Genomic DNA, 17,369 nt, shown 5'->3' with positions numbered 1-17,369 from the left:
AGATAAGAGTTTTAGTGGACAGCAATGGCAGTGTTGGTCAACTTCCAGGCTGAGAGATGTCAAGGTATTTGGAGGAACACACTACTGAAAAATTTGGTTGGAAGCTGGGATTGTGGGTATAACATAAAGAGCTCAGTTATGGTTTTACTCTCTTTACAATGTTGAGGCTTAAAGAAAACAGATTTCGTAGAACAATTCATTCTAGAGGGTTCAGCACCCAAATAGTTCCAAACCAACTTGTTTAAGGTCAGTTTGAAAAACGCACACAGTTTCCAATCGAAACAAAGTTAAAGCAGTTACGATCCACAATAGTCCCCAGACAGCATACTAATATGCTATTAGTGCCTCAAGACACTGCCCTCACCAGCAGGAACGGCTGCAGCAGTATCACCTGGGAACATGTTAGAAATGCAATCAGAACCAGATCAGAAATTCCGGGGATGGGGCCCAATAATCTGTGTTTTAACAGGCCTCCAGAAGATTTTGATTCTTCCTTAAGTTTAAGAACTACTCTTGTAATGGACCTGAAATATAACACCTCCCCAAGTGCATCTGCTACAATTTATAATATTGTTACTTTGGGAAACTGCATGGTAGGTTTCAAATAAAGGAACTATACAAATAGATAAGGTATAAATAAATTTTGAGAACCAGCAACTTGTTAGCTTTCAGGACCTCCATATCCTCATTTAAAAAAATATATTAATCACTCTCTAACAATTCTGAACAAAGGAGTGTAACTCTGGACTCTTCCCCCAAATATTCACTTATATATATGAGTTATTCTTAAATAGACCATTCTTAAAGAGTATAACTAAATCATTAAAGTACCTATTTTAAAGGTTACTCTTCAGAACATAACAGATGTGCTTGCAACTCTCAAGAAGGTCTATTTTATTTCTGGCATGATTCATATTACTAGACAGTAGCACATCAACATTTTTGACCTTGAGCCACATTTTACATCGTGATCAAGAACAAACATTCATGTGGATGTCCAAAATACACACAGATGTACACCGAAATATTTAAAATAATTATAATAGTATAAAAAATTCCTAAAATATATTTAACCATATTATGACCAATGGTTTCTAAATATTTTCTATTCTATTCCTATTATTGTTTAATACTGGTTGTGTTCTATTATGGGATTTCAAACAATGGTCTAGATGACCCGTATTCTATCCTTGCCACACCAAATAATCTACATGTAGACAAAATTGTGAACTACAATAGGGAAGTAACAGCATGTGGTAGACTGAATTATTGGTCCCAATTCTTCATTACTCTGTAATTGAATTATACAACCTACTCCCTACCATAGCCTTATGGTGGGCATATCATATTTCTCCACCCCTTGACTTGGGCTTGGCCATGTAACTTGTTTTAACTAACAGGTTGCTAACAGACATGACACAAAGAGACTTAAAATATGTTTGTGTAGTTGGGCCTTCAGTTATCCACGGTGAAAACATTCACCAGGTACCTGTTAACCCCCTACCTGAGTCCCAGATGAGACAAATGGAACAGACAGGAACTTGGCGCCAGCTTGAAGGCAGGCTTCTCCAGCTGACCCATAGACATATGAGCAAGAAACAACGTATCGTTTTATGCCCCTGAGATTTTATAATAGTTTGTTACACAGCAAAAGCTGACTAATACATAGCATGAATTATGACTTATTTTAGCTGAAAAGGTACACAACCCAGGGTTTTCTCTATCCTAAGTTGCTTTTCTCTCATATAATCTATCCTGAGGACACAGTCTAAAAGACGACTTTCCTCCTAAGGCCCTGCTTTCCTAAAAGCTATCAACTCTTAAAGCAAAATAAACAAGTAAAACCTCAGAACAAGACAAATTATTCAAGTATTTTCTTTGAAATACACACGAAAAACACATATATAGAGAAATGCTTGAAAACAGAATATTACCTCTAAACGGGGAAAATTTCACTCAATGCTCATTATAGAAAACACTCTTCTAGCAGGGCACTTTTTATTTTTTAAGAAAAAATATGTTCAAGTTAAGTTTTCTAGAGTTACCACCTTTATGTTATCCTACCTTATTCTTGGAGTATGTCAAGGAATTTTCTGAAATGACAAAAAAAAAAAAAAAAAAAGATGTTATCACTTAAATGCTGTTTTTCAATTACCCTACAATAAACAACTAGTAAAAATATCAAACCAGTAACAAACTAATAGTTCCAGGAGATATAATTTCTATATAACAGCAAGCATTTTAAAATTTAATCTTACAGTATAAATATATGATTTCAAAAAACTCAACCAAACACAAAATACCTATTCAAAGAGGTGACACCAACCTCATTACCTGGGGTCATGTGTTTCTGTTTAGACCCCAAAGTGTCTACTTACCACTGCAAATTCACCCATAATTGTGTCACAGTAGCTCAGGTCCCAGAAACTCATCTTAAGACTACAATGAGAGTGCTCTCTACTGCATTTTCATTTGTTAGCCTCAGCCTTTAGATTTGAGGTGATAGCAACCAAATCACACAACAAATGGGCAAGGACTTCAGATTATCTGGTCAACCCTTCTGTCACCAGACAAATAGCTTCTCCATTCCTGGTTTCTATATCAAGAATCACAGGAACATTTTTATTGGTCTATTTAAAAAATTTTCTGGCACATTTACGAATAATCTTTTCTCAGCAATTTGAAAAATTTAGGAAAAATGCTTTTGCCACAAACAAATGCCTTTATATATATTCTTCCCCCATACTATAAAACACCAACCCATACTGCCTGAAGAGATTTCTTATCAAGAGGTGCTTTGTTGAGTAGTCAAAAGGGCTAATTAAAAGAGCAGCAATAATTTAAGTCAACCATGAAGTTGTAAGAAAACTAGGAAAGTAATTAAACTTAATCAACCAGCTGCCCTGAGGCAGCGTCTGTCTGTCATTCTTCCGATGTTGTCTTGGATACAGGTTCCAATTGCCAATACTCCACTCTCTTAACCTGACGGGGGTTGATTTCTCAGTCGAAGCACACTTGATCAAAACAAAAGGAAATCTGGCTAATTCACAATTTTCCGTTTAACACAGAGAGCAAGAGCTAGAGCACTTCTCTGCTCTTCCTTATCCTGACTGAAAAGAAGCGACCTCAAACCACAGTTCTTACTCATCTGTGTTCAAATTTTAGAGTAAAATTTTCAATGAAGCACTGAAAACTGATGTATTTTAGAAGGTAACAGAGCAACACTGTTCAACAGAAATATAACAGGAGCCAAAATGTGACCCATTTGTGTACTTTAAAATTCTCTATAGCCACATTAAAGTAAAAAGAAACAGATAAAATTTTAATATATTTTTAACCCAACATATCCAAAATATTACCATTTCAACATATAAAGAATATAAACAATTACTGAGACTTTTTACATTTTCTTATAAGTCTTTGAAATACAGTTTATATTTTACATTTTACACTTACAGCACATCTCAATTTAGACTAGCCACATTTCAAATGCTCAATATAATGTGGCTACTGGCTACGGTATTGGACAGTGAGAATGAGTCTAATAATCTTTTCTACAGACCACTGGATACATAATTACAGGCCTTTCATAAGTAACAGTAAGAAAGTAAAGACTGATGAAGGATGCTAAGTATAAAAATGGATCTAGACTGAGGCACTCATTCTTCCCATCATGTGAGTGAAAATTTCAAAGGGATTATATAAGCATAGAAATTTTTCACCAGAAAATAGGTTGCAACTATAATCTAAGGAATAACTGATAAACTTCAGGAGCCAGAGAAGATAATTCTTTCCACACATAAGCAATTAAATAACCACTTTCTTTTTCTACAAATTCATACAATTTTAGAGCTGAAGGAGTCAAAGTGGGACTTCAGAGCTTATGAAATTCAGTTTAAGTGACTTGTCAGGATACACAAGAAATACATCTGTCACTGCGAGTCCTGAGAAAAATAGTTAAACTTTTATTAGTACTTTTTTTTGAATAACATTACCTATCCTGTGTGTCCTTTGTGCACCTACATAGGTATCAAATATTCGCTGCAATTCACACTTCCCAGTCATCTGTCGTAATAGCCATTTCATCCAAAATCGAAAAAAGTGCCCATAGAAGAACTCCCACAAAGAAATAAACATTTTTTTTTCCTGGAGGAGGGAAATATACAAGACAAGCTTAATGACCTTAAACTGAATTTTAAAATTTAAAAAATTAGTTTATACAACTGATCAAATCTCAAATTATGTATCTATTATTTCATTGTGTCTGTTTTGTGACAGTTTAATTAGGCATCTAAAAACAATGGCAGGTGTAATATATACCGCTTAATTAAATGATGATCAAATGGCCAATTTATCACTTTTTCAAAACTAAAATTCAAACAACGTACTCAAACTATTCAATGGCTTGAAAGAATAACAGAATGGTTTGCACTTTTTGCTAAATAATTGTATTTCATATCTTAGTTTCCTAATTTCCCATTCTTTGAGAACTGGGGCTCAACAGTTCAAGATCAAGAGGACCCCAACTAATCAACAATTAAAACATATACCAAAACATCAGAATTGTTTTTATAGAATACGCTTTTCTTATCCCATGTGGATAATTCGTTACGACTGTCCCAGTCAGGTGATGTCAGCAAATAAAAACACTACAAACTTAAGTATACAAGTTGAACACTGAGTATATAACACCTTAGCTCATTCTTGATTTTCCATTCAATAGGTCAAGGGCAGAAATACTAACAAGTTTTTGTTTTGTTTTTTTAAGTACACACTCGATACAACTGTATCTTATGCCATAAGAAAATTCTTCAGCTTCTAAATGAAAACGGGAGATACTAGTGAGAGGGAGATACTTAAAAACAAAATTGCTCGTCTCCTTCCTGCCTTAAACATTCCCACAGACACGTCATCTCTGGACTAGGGCCTGAGGAGGGACTGTCGAAGTTCGAAGTACCCGCAGGTCAGTGCAGAAACAGCGCAAAGCACAGCTGTGTTGATCATTATCTTGAAAACCAAGCCATTTAGTCCGCGCTCATTAGGACAAAAGCGCAGAACTGCCGAGCAGAGGGGATGCACGCCTAGCGGCGCCTGAGCACCCCAGGGCTCTGGGCGTCGCTGCGCCGAATCCCCTCGCGCGCCGCCCGCGAATGGGAGGGCAGGGCTCGCACAAAGACCCGCCGGCCCAGGCGCCCCCGGGTTCCCGCAGAACCCCGCGGGGCTGGCGAGCCCGCGCACTCTCAGCGCAGCCGCACCGATGCAGCCGGGGCAAGAGGAAAAGAAACAGCAGCCACCTCACAGGAGCGGAAGAACTAGGGGGAGCAGGAGCTGCCTCGGTTTCCCCACTGCAAACAGCCGGCAACGGAAACGACGGAACACTCCCTGCAAGCACCGCGACCCGGAAATCAGGGAGCCAGGCCGCGGACCCGCCTTCCCAGGGCCACTGCCCGCCCCGCCCCTCCGGCCTTTTCCGATTGGCCCGCGTTCCACCTATTGCTAACGCTGGAGAGAGGTCGAGCTGAGTGGCCCAGGCGCGAGGGCTCAGAATACTAGGGTCGCCCGGACGGTTTCCCTGGCAACGGCCGCCAGGAGTCCCGCCCCGCGCCAGAGTAGCGTCTCCTAGCGCTGCGCTGGAGACTTCTCCCTCCTTGAACCTCAGGTCCTTAGCGCAGATTGACACCTTGTACTATTCCTAGGCTCCAAGCGCGGAAGAAACCCTGTGCCTACGGTAACTTATAGTGCCTTAGTTACAAAAGCGCTTTCATCTGCATTGAATCTTAATTCTGTGAAGTAATTATGAATAACTCCACTTTATGCACGAGGAAAGGGAACCGGCTACTTGACTGTGGCCAATACGTGGCAGATAAGGAAAGTCCATGTGTTGAGAAAAGAAGTTTGGACTTTATCCTATAATACTATAGGTCTAAAAGTTAATTTATCAAATGTTTATTCCCTAACTGGTTGTTTTTGTTGAAAAAGTAATTTCGTGATTACTTTTTAAAAACCTCAAGCAGTAAGTTTCTTAATTCAACAAGTATTTGTTGATTGTTAGCACAGGCAGTGTTCCAAAAGGCAGTGAAATACGAAACAAACAGCCAAATATTTAATATGTCAGATGCTGCTAAATGTTAAGGGTATAGGGGTCGTTAGCTAAGGGGTAATGGGGAGTCTGTGGGGGAAGTCATTGCATACAGTGTGGTCAAGGAAGTCTCATTATTAACGTGGCATTTTGGCCTCATTGAATGAAGTAAGGGAGTTTACTGTGGGAGTATCTGAAGGGAGAGTGATCCAAGCACCAGAATGACAAGTGCAAAGACCTTGAATTGGGAGCGTTTTTGAAATGTTGGAGGAAGAGCAAGAAGGCCGGGGTGGCTGGAGGAGAAAGAGCAAGGGGGAGAGTAGAATATAAATACAGAGGACAACTGATATTGAAAACAACTTTCCCCATCCACCCAAAACTCCTGATACCTCAGTCACCTTGCTCAGAAGCAACCAGTATTACTTTCTTGTTTCTAATTCCAAAAATATTATATGCAAGTGTATATATGTATATTCCTTCCAACTCCTTGAATTGAAGCAAGTGATACATACTTTCCCACATCTCAACCAGCATTTAAAAAATGGACTAATTGTAGAACACTAGCCATGTGCAGGGTGCGTAAGCCGTCATCCCTGTCCCGTACCAACAATGAACTTGGTAATGAAATCTGGATAGACACTATAATAGTAAAATCACAGAATCTTAAATCTTAAAGAGAACTTATAACTATCATCTAATGTAATTTTTTAAATTATAGATTAAAAGATTTAGAAAGACAAAGTGCACAGCCGATTTGGCAAATTGAGATATAAACTAACTTCTATTACAGGAGGATCTCCATTATTACACAAACTTTTACATAGTAGAAGGTGAGATAATTCTATATGTAATCCTTTTGTCTTTTCAAAGTGCTGTACTGAGTGTAGGCAGTGCAGTAGAGGAACTCTCTCCTCCTTGTTTCCCTGCTGCCTGTTTGCCCACTTCCATTTATGTATTTCCCCAAGAGAAGAGAATGCTGATATGTTTTGTCAGAACCTGAGAAACTGATTAAGCTGCATTTATTGTAAGCAGGGTCGCTGTACATTAAAACTTCTTATGCATACCTTTTGCCTGTTCCCTTTTCCACTAATTCACCTGCATGTAACTGGCAGATACATTAAACAAATCCTGTTTCTCAGGAGAGATTGTCCATCTCTATTTCTTATTCTCTTTGGTTTTCTTCTTTCTTGTGGCTAGCTAAAGGCTAATTATATCCTAAGATTAAGATTCTGGTTTCATGGAAAAAGTGGGACCTTCTCCATCTAGGTCCCTAGGTCTCTCAACCTGTGTGCATCTACCTGGCCTTATCAGATACACCTACATACAAACCAAAGGCAATAGAGGAATGAAACTTAGTTATATTTTTTTAGTAGTACTGAAGAATCTCTGCTTTCTTGGATTCTTAGACTAAACAGCCATGGAACTGTTGATTTTAGAAACTGCTTAATGGAAAGAGTTCTTTGGTATGAGAATTTTTTTATTATACTTTAAGTTTTAGGGTACATGTGCACAACGTGCAGGTTTGTTACATATGCATACATGTGCCATGTTGGTGTATTACACCCATTAACTCCTCATTTAGCATTGGGTATATCTCCCAATGCTATCCCTCCCCCCTCCCCCCACCCCACAACAGTCCCCGGTGTGTGATGTTACCCTTTCTGTGTCCATGTGTTCTCATTGTTCAATTCCCACCTATGAGTGAGAACATGCGGTGTTTGGTTTTTTGTCCTTGTGATAGTTTGCTGAGAATGAAGGTTTCCAGCTTCATCCATGTCCCTACAAAGGACATGAACTCATCATTTTTTATGGCTGCATAGTATTCCATGGTGTATATGTGCCACATTTTCTTAATCCAATCTATCATTGATGGACATTTGGGTTGCTTCCAAGTCTTTGCTACTGTGAATAGTGCTGCAATAAACATACGTGTGCATGTGTCTTTACAGCAGCATGATTTATAATCCTTTGGGTATATACCCGGTAATGGGATGGCTGGGTCAAATGGTATTTCTAGTTCTAGATCCCTGAGGAATCCCCACACCGACTTCCACAATGGTTGAACTAGTTTACAGTCCCACCAGCAGTGTAAAAGCATTCCTATTTCTCCACATCCTCTCCAGCACCTGTTGTTTCCTGACTTTTTAATGATTGCCATTCTAACTGGTGTGAGATGGTATCTCATTGTGGTTTTGATTTGCATTTCTCTGATGGCCAGTGATGATGAGCATTTTTTCATGTGTTTTTTGGCTGCATAAATGTCTTCTTTTGAGAAGTGTTTCTTCATATCCTTCACCCACTTTTTGATGGGGTTGTTTGTTTTTTTCTTGTAAATTTGTTTGAGTTCATTGTAGATTCTGGATATTAGCCCTTTGTCAGATGAGTAGGTTGCAAAAATTTTCTTCCATTCTGTAGGTTGCCTGTTCACTCTGATGGTAGTTTCTTTTGCTGTGCAGAAGCTCTTTAGTTTAATTAGATCCCATTTGTCAATTTTGGCTTTTGTTGCCATTCCTTTTGGTGTTTTACACATGAAGTCCTTGCCCATGCCTATGTCCTGAATGGATTGCCCAGGTTTCCTTCTAGGGTTTTTATGGTATTAGGTCTAACATTTAAGTCTTTAATCCATCTTGAATTAATTTTTGTATAAGGTGTAAGGAAGGGCTCTGGTTTCAGCTTTCTACATATGGCTAGCCAGTTTTCTCAGCACCATTTATTAAATAGGGAATCCTTTCCCCATTTCTTGTTTTTGTCAGGTTTGTCAAAGATCAGATGGTTGTAGATGTGTGGCATTATTTATGAGGGCTCTGTTCTGTTCCATTGGTCTATATCTCTGTTTTGGTACCAGTACCATGCTGTTTTGGTTACTGTAGCCTTGTAGTATAGTTTGAAGTTAGGTAGCATGATGCCTCCAGCTTTGTTCTTTTGGCTTAGGATTGACTTGGCAATGCGGGCTCTTTTTTGGTTCCATGTGAACTTTAAAGTAGTTTTTTCCAATTCTGTGAAGAAAGTCATTGGTAGCTTGATGGGGATGGCATTGAATCTATAAATTACCTTGGGCAGTATGGCCATTTTCACGATATTGATTCTTCCTACCCATGAGCATGGAATGTTCTTCCATTTGTTTGTATCCTCTTTTATTTCATTGAGCAGTGGTTTGTAGTTCTCCTTGAAGAGGTCCTTCACATCCCTTGTAAGTTGTATTCCTAGGTATTTTATTCACTTTGAAGCAATTGTGAATGGGAGTTCACTCATGATTTGGCTCTCTGTTTGTCTGTTATTGGTGTATAAGAATGCTTGTGATTTTTGCACATTGATTTTGTATCCTGAGACTTTGCTGAAGTTACTTATTGGCTTAAGGAGATTTTGGGCTGAGACGATGGGGTTTTCCAGATATACAATCATGTCATCTGCAAACAGGGACAATTTGACTTTCTCTTTTCCTAATTGAATACCCTTTATTTCCTTCTGCTGCCTGATTGCTCTGGCCAGAACTTCCAACACTATGTTGAATAGGAGTGGTGACAGAGGGCATCCCTGTCTTGTGCCAGTTTTCAAAGGGAATGCTTCCAGTTTTTGTCCATTCAGTATGATACTGGCTGTGGGTTTGTCATAGATAGCTCTTATTATTTTGAGTTACATCTCATCAATACCTAATTTATTGAGAGTTTTTAGCATGAAGGGTTGTTGAATTTTCTCAAAGGCCTTTTCTGCATCTATTGAGATAATCATGTGGTTTTTGTCTTTGGTTCTGTTTATATGCTGGATTACGTTTATTGATTTGCATATGTTGAACCAGCCTTGCATCCCAGGGATGAAGCCCACTTGATCATGGTGGATAAGCTTTTCGATGTGTTGCTGGATTCGGTTTGCCAGTATTTTATTGAGGATTTTTGCATCAATGTTCATCAAGGATATTGGTCTAGTATGACTACTAATCATCAACTTGTCACAGTGTACAGTATTTGATCCACAGAAGACCCAAATTAAATATCAATGCCCCTTTGGGAGTGTGTGACGTCTGAAATACCTTAAATTTATACTGAAAAGGAAAACTTTATATCCATTTTGTTAACAGTGAAACTGTTGCTTCTGTGGAAGCATTAAAAATATAAAGGGCAGTGGCAACCCTGCTTGGTTTTATGATGATTAGTGTTGAGCTTCCCTGAATAATATGCCTCTGCCCCGAACTATTGCAGACATTGTGATTAGGGGGAATCCCTCATGCATAGGTTCCCAGTATGATACTTTTAGTGAGAAAACAAGGATTCGAATATACAGAATGCCAAGCCAGATTTGTTCTCACAGCTACAGATAATGGGTTTTATCAATAAAAAGAAAGTTTAAGCTGTTCAGAAGAAAGCTAATGGGCTGGGGTGAAGATACTGACCAGAATAAGAGAAATAAACATTTAATGAGGTAGAATGATCTTTAAAAATTTTTTGAAGGGCTAGTGAGTGGAGGGAATAGAGAAGGAAGAAATTGACGGGATCCCTACAAAGGGTTTGACAGCACATTAACAATAGCTTAGAGAAGGGAAACCTACTCTAGCTCCTGCATCCACCTCACCTAAGCTACCCTATCAGATCTGTTCCAATTATCCCAGCCTGGAGGAGTTTAAAGGCAGCAATGATGAAAAAAAATAGGAAAATAAAGTGTGTTTAGCACAGGGGAATGATTTTAACTTGTCTATTAAGGTTGTGGGTAAAAGAATAAATAATGAGGGAAGGATGGGCCCAGTGGCACATATCTATAATCCCAGCACTTTGGGAGGCTGAGGCAGGAAGATCACTAGAGCTCAGGAGTTCAAGACCAGCCTAGTGAGACCTCTTCTCTACAAAAAATAGAAAAAATTAGTCAGGCGTGGTGGTGTGCACCTGTAGCCCCAGCTACTCAGGAGGCTAAGGTGGGATCACTTGAGCCTAGGAAGTCAAGGCTACAGTGATCCATGACGGCACCACTGCACTCTAGCCTGGGCAACAGAATGAAACCCTGTCTGAAAAAAAAAAAAGAAAAGAAAAGAAAAAGAAGAACTTGAGAGAGAAGAAATCCTCATATGACCCCTGGCAGGGGGTCCAAGGTTGTATGATATAAGTTAATGTTGAGTGGCAGAGGATAGTGGAAACCTTTTTTGGAATTATTGGATGTACCATAATGATGGTGCAAAATGTACCATAATAGCAGGGGAATAAAAAGACAATACTAAGGTATGAAAATGGAGGTTTGGAGCATATCAAAATATTACAGTAGATAGCACCAGAATCACTGTGAAGCTACAGATGAAGAAATAAAAAACAAAAATCAAATTCCTGCCTTTACCTGTGTTGATGGAAAGCCAAACTCAGTAAAATATTTCAAGACATTTATTCTGAGCCACATGTGAGGACTATCACCTGTGACATACCCCCAGAGGTCTGAGAACATGTACCCAAGGCCACTGGGTTACAACTTGATTTTATACATTCTAGGGAGACATAAGGCATCAGTCAATACATGTCAGGTATATATTGGCTTGGTCCAGAAATGTGGGAGAATTTGAAGTTCTGGTGGGGAGGTGCTTATAAGTCATGGGTAGATTCAAAGATTTTCTGATTGATAATTGCTTGAAAGAGGTGAGTTATTATCTAAAGACCTGGAATCAACAGAAAGGAGTGTCTGGGTTAAGATAAGGGATTGTGGAGACCAAGGTTCTTATTATGTAGATGAAATCTCATAGGTGGCCGCCCTTAGAGGCAATAGATGGCAAATGTTTTCTATTTAGACATTTAAAAAGTGCTAGACTCTCAGCTAATCTCTTTAGGATCACAAAAACACCTGGAAAGGGAAGGTGATTCTCTACAGAATGCAAATTTGTCCATAAGAAACAGCTTTGCAAGGCCATCTCAAAATATTTTGGGGTAAAATAGTTTGATACTTCCAGGGCCTGCTATATCTGTTGTGTGATGCTATACTAGAGTAAGGTTGGAATTTGGTATCGTACTGCTACAAAGAGTCTGCTTTTTCAGTCTTAAGAGCTCTGTTTTAATGTTAATGCTGATCAGTTGTGCCTGAATTCCAAAGGAGGAGAGTATAAGGAGGGATGTTTGACCCCCCACTTCCCATCATGAGCTTAACTAGTTTTTCAGGTTTCTTTGACATCCCCTTGACCAAGAGGAGGGGTCCATTCAGTTGGTTGCAGGTGCTTAGAATTTTGTTTTTGGTCTACACCTGAATATGTAATTAGAATGAGTGTGATGAAAGGTCTTGTCCTTACCAGCTTAAAGCCAAGCAAAATGTCTTTAAAAGATAGAGAAGTCTGCCCTCCACTTGGTTTTAATTAGTCAGGCAATATGGAAGCCCTGAGACTCGCACAGACCCTCCTTTGTAGTAAATAATCAGGCAGTGTCAGATTCTGGAAGGAGACAAGAAATCTTATCTTTCATTAAGAAACAATGGGAGGGAGAGTGCTAATCCCCACTAATGCTTTCTATTAATCCTATGTGGCCCAGGAGAAAAAAGAACAGGCTTTGGAGAGAACAGTTAACTATCATGATTTAAATAAGGTAGTTCCCATGATTTAAACAAGCTGTTGTGCTAGGCATTGTACAAGCTGTACAAGAGGTCCAGCAAGATAAATTTCACTTTTTTGTGTGCTACATTAGGCTAATGCTATCCTTTTGATCTCACTCAGAGAAGTCAAGCACAGTTTGCTTGTACATGAGAAGGAATGTAACATATCTTTAGGGTCCTTCCCCAAGGATAACCAACTGCTCCAACTCACTGCTACAATTTGGTGAGATTATCATCATTATCATCATCAAAATGAAGTTAATTCATTATATTGATGACACTATGATGATTTCCTGCTTTGAGGAAAAAACTCAAGGAGAGTTGAGGGCTACAGTGGCAAATAAGACTAGTGGGATGGTTAATCAATCTAGCTGAGATTCAGACTTTAGCCCAGTCCGTAAAATTTCTAAAAATAACTTTGGGCCACCAGAGATATTCCACAAACAGTATTATGTTCCTTTTAGGACGCTGCCAATAAAAAGAAGACACAATATCTTGAGAGACTGTTTGATGGGCTGTGAAAATTTGTAATGGGCAGTGGCCCAAGTATGCTACCGGGACCTTAGGATTCTAGCACATTCACACATGATTTTAGAAGTTTCTGACGCTGGAATACAGTACATGCAAACCACCTTGTGGCAGCCACTGAGATTTTTTTTAACTCAAGAAGTTCCTGATAATGGGGCTAGAGAGCCCACTTGCTGGCATGCTACTGGACTCCACTGAAATCAGTCCCCATAACTTAAGAGCATCAAATTATAATAAGACTTGAACTACCTATTATATCACAAGTGATATAAAAATTAGGTTGTAATAAAGAGGAATCTGCACAACACAATTTTCAAAAGAATTCATGTCAGGAGAGGTGTCTCTGGGGAGTTATAATTCATACGTGAGCAGGTAGCACCCTTGCTTTAGAACTAATTAGGAGACCCCTTCTGTTGCTGAATGATCTAAACCTCATGACTCTCCACCAAATAGAACAAGTTTCTTGGTTTGTCCATGAGAGTTCCTGTGTAGCAGGAATGCCAATATAAAAGTCTGCTATTATTTGCCTATGCCCGGTAAAAACTCAGTCAAATAACACAAGGTAAGTTCAGGCAATGGGCTGAGAGCAATGTTCATGACAGTGGAGGAAGAACCACTTAGTTGTTTACCTCAGGGCAATGTTTGGATATTTACAGAGTCAGATAGTAACCAATAGTCTAGCTATGTGGTCAGGAATTTGATTTTTTTAAATTATACCTTAAGTTCTAGGGTACATGTGCACAACGTGCAGGTTTGTTACATATGTATACATGTGCCATGTCGCTGTGCTGCACTCTTTAACTTGTCATTTACATTAGGTATATCTCCTAATGCTATCCCTCTCCCCTCCCCCCACTCCATGACAGGTCCCAGTGTGTGATGTTCCCCATCCTGTGTCCAAGTGTTCTCATTGTTCAATTCCGACCTGTGAGTGAGAACATGCGGTGTTTGGTTTTCTGTCCTTGCGATAGTTTGCTCAGAATGATGGTTTCCAGCTTCATCCATGTCATCCTTTTTTATGGCTGCATAGTATTCCATGGTGTATATGTGCCACATTTTCTTAATCCAATGTATCATTGATGGACATTTGGGTTGCTTCCAAGTCTTTGCTACTGTGAATAGTGCTGCAATAAACATACGTGTGCATGTGTCTTTACAGCAGCATGATTTATAATCCTTTGGGTATATACCCGGTAATGGGATGGCTGGGTCAAATGGTATTTCTAGTTCTAGATCCCTGAGGAATCGCCACACCGACTTCCACAATGGTTGAACTAGTTTACAGTCCCACCAGCAGTGTAAAAGCATTCTTATTTCTCTACATCCTCTCCAGCACCTCCTGTTTCCTGACTTTTTAATGATTGCCATTCTAACTGGTGTGAGATGGTATCTCATTGTGGTTTTGATTTGCATTTCTCTGATGGCCAGTGATGATGATCATTTTTTCATGTGTCTGTTGGCTGCATAAGTGTCTCCTTTTGAGAAGTGTCTCTTCATATCGTTTGACCACTTTTTGATGGAGTTGTTTGATTTTTTCTTGTAAATTTGTTGAAGTTCTTTATAGATTCTGGATATTAGCCCTTTGTCAGATGGGTAGATTGTAAAAATTTTCTCCCATTGTGTAGGTTGCCTGTTCACTCTGATGATAGTTTCTTTTGCTGTGCAGAAGCTCTTTAGTTTAATTAGATCCCATTTGTCAATTTTGGCTTTTGTTGCCATTGCTTTTGGTGTTTTACACATGAAGTCCTTGCCCATGCCTATGTCCTGAATGGTATTGCCTAGGTTTTCTTCTAGGGTTTTTATGGTTTTAGGTCTAACATTTAAGTCTTTAATCCATCTTGAATTAATTTTTGTATAAGGTGTAAGGAAGGGATCCGGTTTCAGCTTTCTACATATGGCTAGCCAGTTTTCCCAGCACATTTATTAAATAGGGAATCCTTTCCCCATTTCTTGTTTTTGTCAAGTTTGTCAAAGATCAGATGGTTGTAGATGTGTGGTATTATTTCTGAGGGCTCTGTTCTGTTCCATTGATCTATAGCTCTGTGTTAGTACCAGTACCATGCTGTTTTGGTTACTGTAGCCTTGTAGTATAGTTTGAAGTCAGGTAGCATGAGGCCTCCAGCTTTGTTCTTTTGGCTTAGGATTGACTTGGCAATGTGGGCTCTTTTTCAGTTCCATATGAACTTTAAAGTAGTTTTTTCCAATTCTGTGAAGAAAGTCATTGGTAGCTTGATGGGGATGGCATTGAATCTATAAATTACCTTGGGCACTATGGCCATTTTCACGATATTGATTCTTCCTATCCATGAGCATGGAATGTTCTTCCATTTGTTTGTATCCTCTTTTATTTCATTGAGCATTGGTTTGTAGTTCTCCTTGAAGAGGTCCTTCACATCCCTTGTAAGTTGTATTCCTAGGTATTTTATTCACTTTGAAGCAATTGTGAATGGGAGTTCACTCATGATTTGGCTCTCTGTTTGTCTGTTATTGGTGTACAGGAATGCTTGTGATTTTTGCACATTGATTTTCTATCCTGAGACTTTGCTGAATTTGCTTATCATCTTAAGGAGATTTTGGGCTGAGACGATGGGGTTTTCTAAATATACAATCATGTCATCTGTAAACAGGGACAATTTGACTTCCTCTTTTCCTGATTGAATACCCTTTATTTCTTTCTCCTGCCTGATTGGCCTAGCCAGAATTTCCAACACTGGGTTGAATGGGAGTGGTGAGAGAGGGCATCCCTGTTTTGTGCCAGTTTTCAAGGGGAATGCTTCCAGTTTTTGCCCATTCAGTATGATATTGGCTATGGGTCTGTCATAAATAGCTCTTATTATTTTGAGATATGTCCCATCAATACCTAGTTTATTGAGAGTTTTTAGTATGAACGGCTGTTGCATTTTGTCAAAGGCCTTTTCTGCGTCTATTGGGATAACCATGTGGGTTTTGTCTTTGGTTCTGTTTATATGATGGATTACATTTATTGATTTGCATATGTTGAACCAGCCTTGCATCCTGGGGATGAAGCCAACTTGATCGTGGTGGATAAGCTCTTTGATGTGCTGCTGGATTCAGTTTGCCAGTATTTTATTGAAGATTTTTACATCCGTGTTCATCAGGGATATTAGTCTAAATTCTGTCTTTTTGTTGTGTCTCTGCCAGGCTTTGGTATGAGGATGATGCTGGCCTCATAAAATGAGTTAGGGAGGATTCCCTCTTTTTCTATTGATTGGAATAGTTTCAGAAGGAATGGTACCAGCTCCTCTTTGTACCTCTGGTAGAATTCAGCTATGAATCCATGTGGTCCTGGGCTTTTTTTTGGTTGATAGGCTATTAACTATTGCCTCAATTTTAGAGCCTGTTATTGGTCTATTCAGGGATTCAACTTCTTCCTGGTTTAGTCTTGGGAGAGTGTATGTGTTGAGGAATTTATCCATTTCTTCTAGGTTTCCTCTTTTATTTGCATAGAGATATTTATAGTATTCTCTGATGGTAGTTTGTATTTCTGTGGGATCAGTGGTGATATCCCCTTTATCATTTTTTATTGCGTCTATTTGATTCTTCTCTCTTTTCTTCTTTATTAGTCTTGCTAGCAGGCTATCAATTTTGTTGATCTTTTCAAAAAACCAGCTCCTGGATTCACTGATTTTTTTTGAAGGGTTTTTTGTTTCTCTATCTCCTTTAGTTCTGCTTTGATCTTAGTTATTTCTTGCCTTCTGCTAGTTTTGAATGTGTTTGCTCTTGCTTCTCCAGGTCTTTTAATTGTGATGTTAGGGTGTCAATTTTAGATCTTTCCTGCTTTCTCTTGTGCACATTTAGTGCTATAAATTTCCCTACATACACTGCTTTAAATGTGTCCCAGAGATTCTGGTATGTTGTGTCTTTGTTCTTATTGCTTTCAAAGAACATCTGTATTTCTGCCTTCTTTTTGTTATGTACCCAGTAGTCATTCAGGAGCAGGTTGTTCAGTTTTCATGTATTTGAGCGGTTTCGAGTGAGTTTCTTAATCCTGAGTTCTAGTTTGATTGCACTGTGGTCTGAGAGACAGTTTGTTATAATTTCTGTTCTTTTACATTTGCTGAGGAGTGCTTTACTCCCAACTATGTGGTCAATTTTGGAATAAGTGCGATGTGGTGCTGAGAAGAATGTATATTCTGTTGATTTGGGGTGGAGAGTTCTGTAGATGTCTTCTAGGTCTGCTTGGTGCAGAGCTGAG

At 39.0% G+C, this 17,369-nt stretch overlaps 2 protein-coding genes across 4 annotated transcripts in view; one reads left to right on the top strand and one right to left on the bottom strand.

Annotated features, from left to right (window-relative positions):
- The window catches only part of ELMOD2 (ELMO domain containing 2), a 29,682-nt gene extending 24,221 nt beyond the window's left edge, over nucleotides 1–5,461 (bottom strand). Inside the window, exons 1-3 of one of the 3 annotated variants that reach the window (XM_002815161.6) lie at nucleotides 5,295–5,461; nucleotides 3,996–4,146; nucleotides 2,065–2,093 (exon numbers count right to left, since the gene is read on the bottom strand). In XM_002815161.6, coding sequence (XP_002815207.1) covers nucleotides 2,065–2,093; nucleotides 3,996–4,137 — 171 coding nt within the window. In that variant the 5' untranslated portion in view covers nucleotides 4,138–4,146; nucleotides 5,295–5,461. Of the gene's footprint in view, nucleotides 1–2,064; nucleotides 2,094–3,995; nucleotides 4,147–4,957; nucleotides 5,091–5,294 lie in introns of those variants that run through there. The other 2 variants (XM_009240335.4, XM_009240334.4) reach the window with 2 other exon arrangements.
- A 137-nt stretch (nucleotides 5,462–5,598) lies between these two features.
- MGAT4D (MGAT4 family member D) overlaps nucleotides 5,599–17,369 on the top strand; it is a 79,536-nt gene continuing 67,765 nt past the window's right edge. The window contains exon 1 of the mRNA XM_054553556.1: nucleotides 5,599–5,728. The gene's annotated coding sequence lies outside the window, so the exon portion shown is untranslated. The remainder of the gene's footprint in view (nucleotides 5,729–17,369) is intronic.

This window comes from Pongo abelii, chromosome 3 (assembly GCF_028885655.2).
Source record: "Pongo abelii isolate AG06213 chromosome 3, NHGRI_mPonAbe1-v2.0_pri, whole genome shotgun sequence".
NCBI classification, from domain to species: Eukaryota; Metazoa; Chordata; class Mammalia; order Primates; family Hominidae; genus Pongo; species Pongo abelii.
This window is presented reverse-complemented; position numbering and strand designations above follow the sequence as displayed.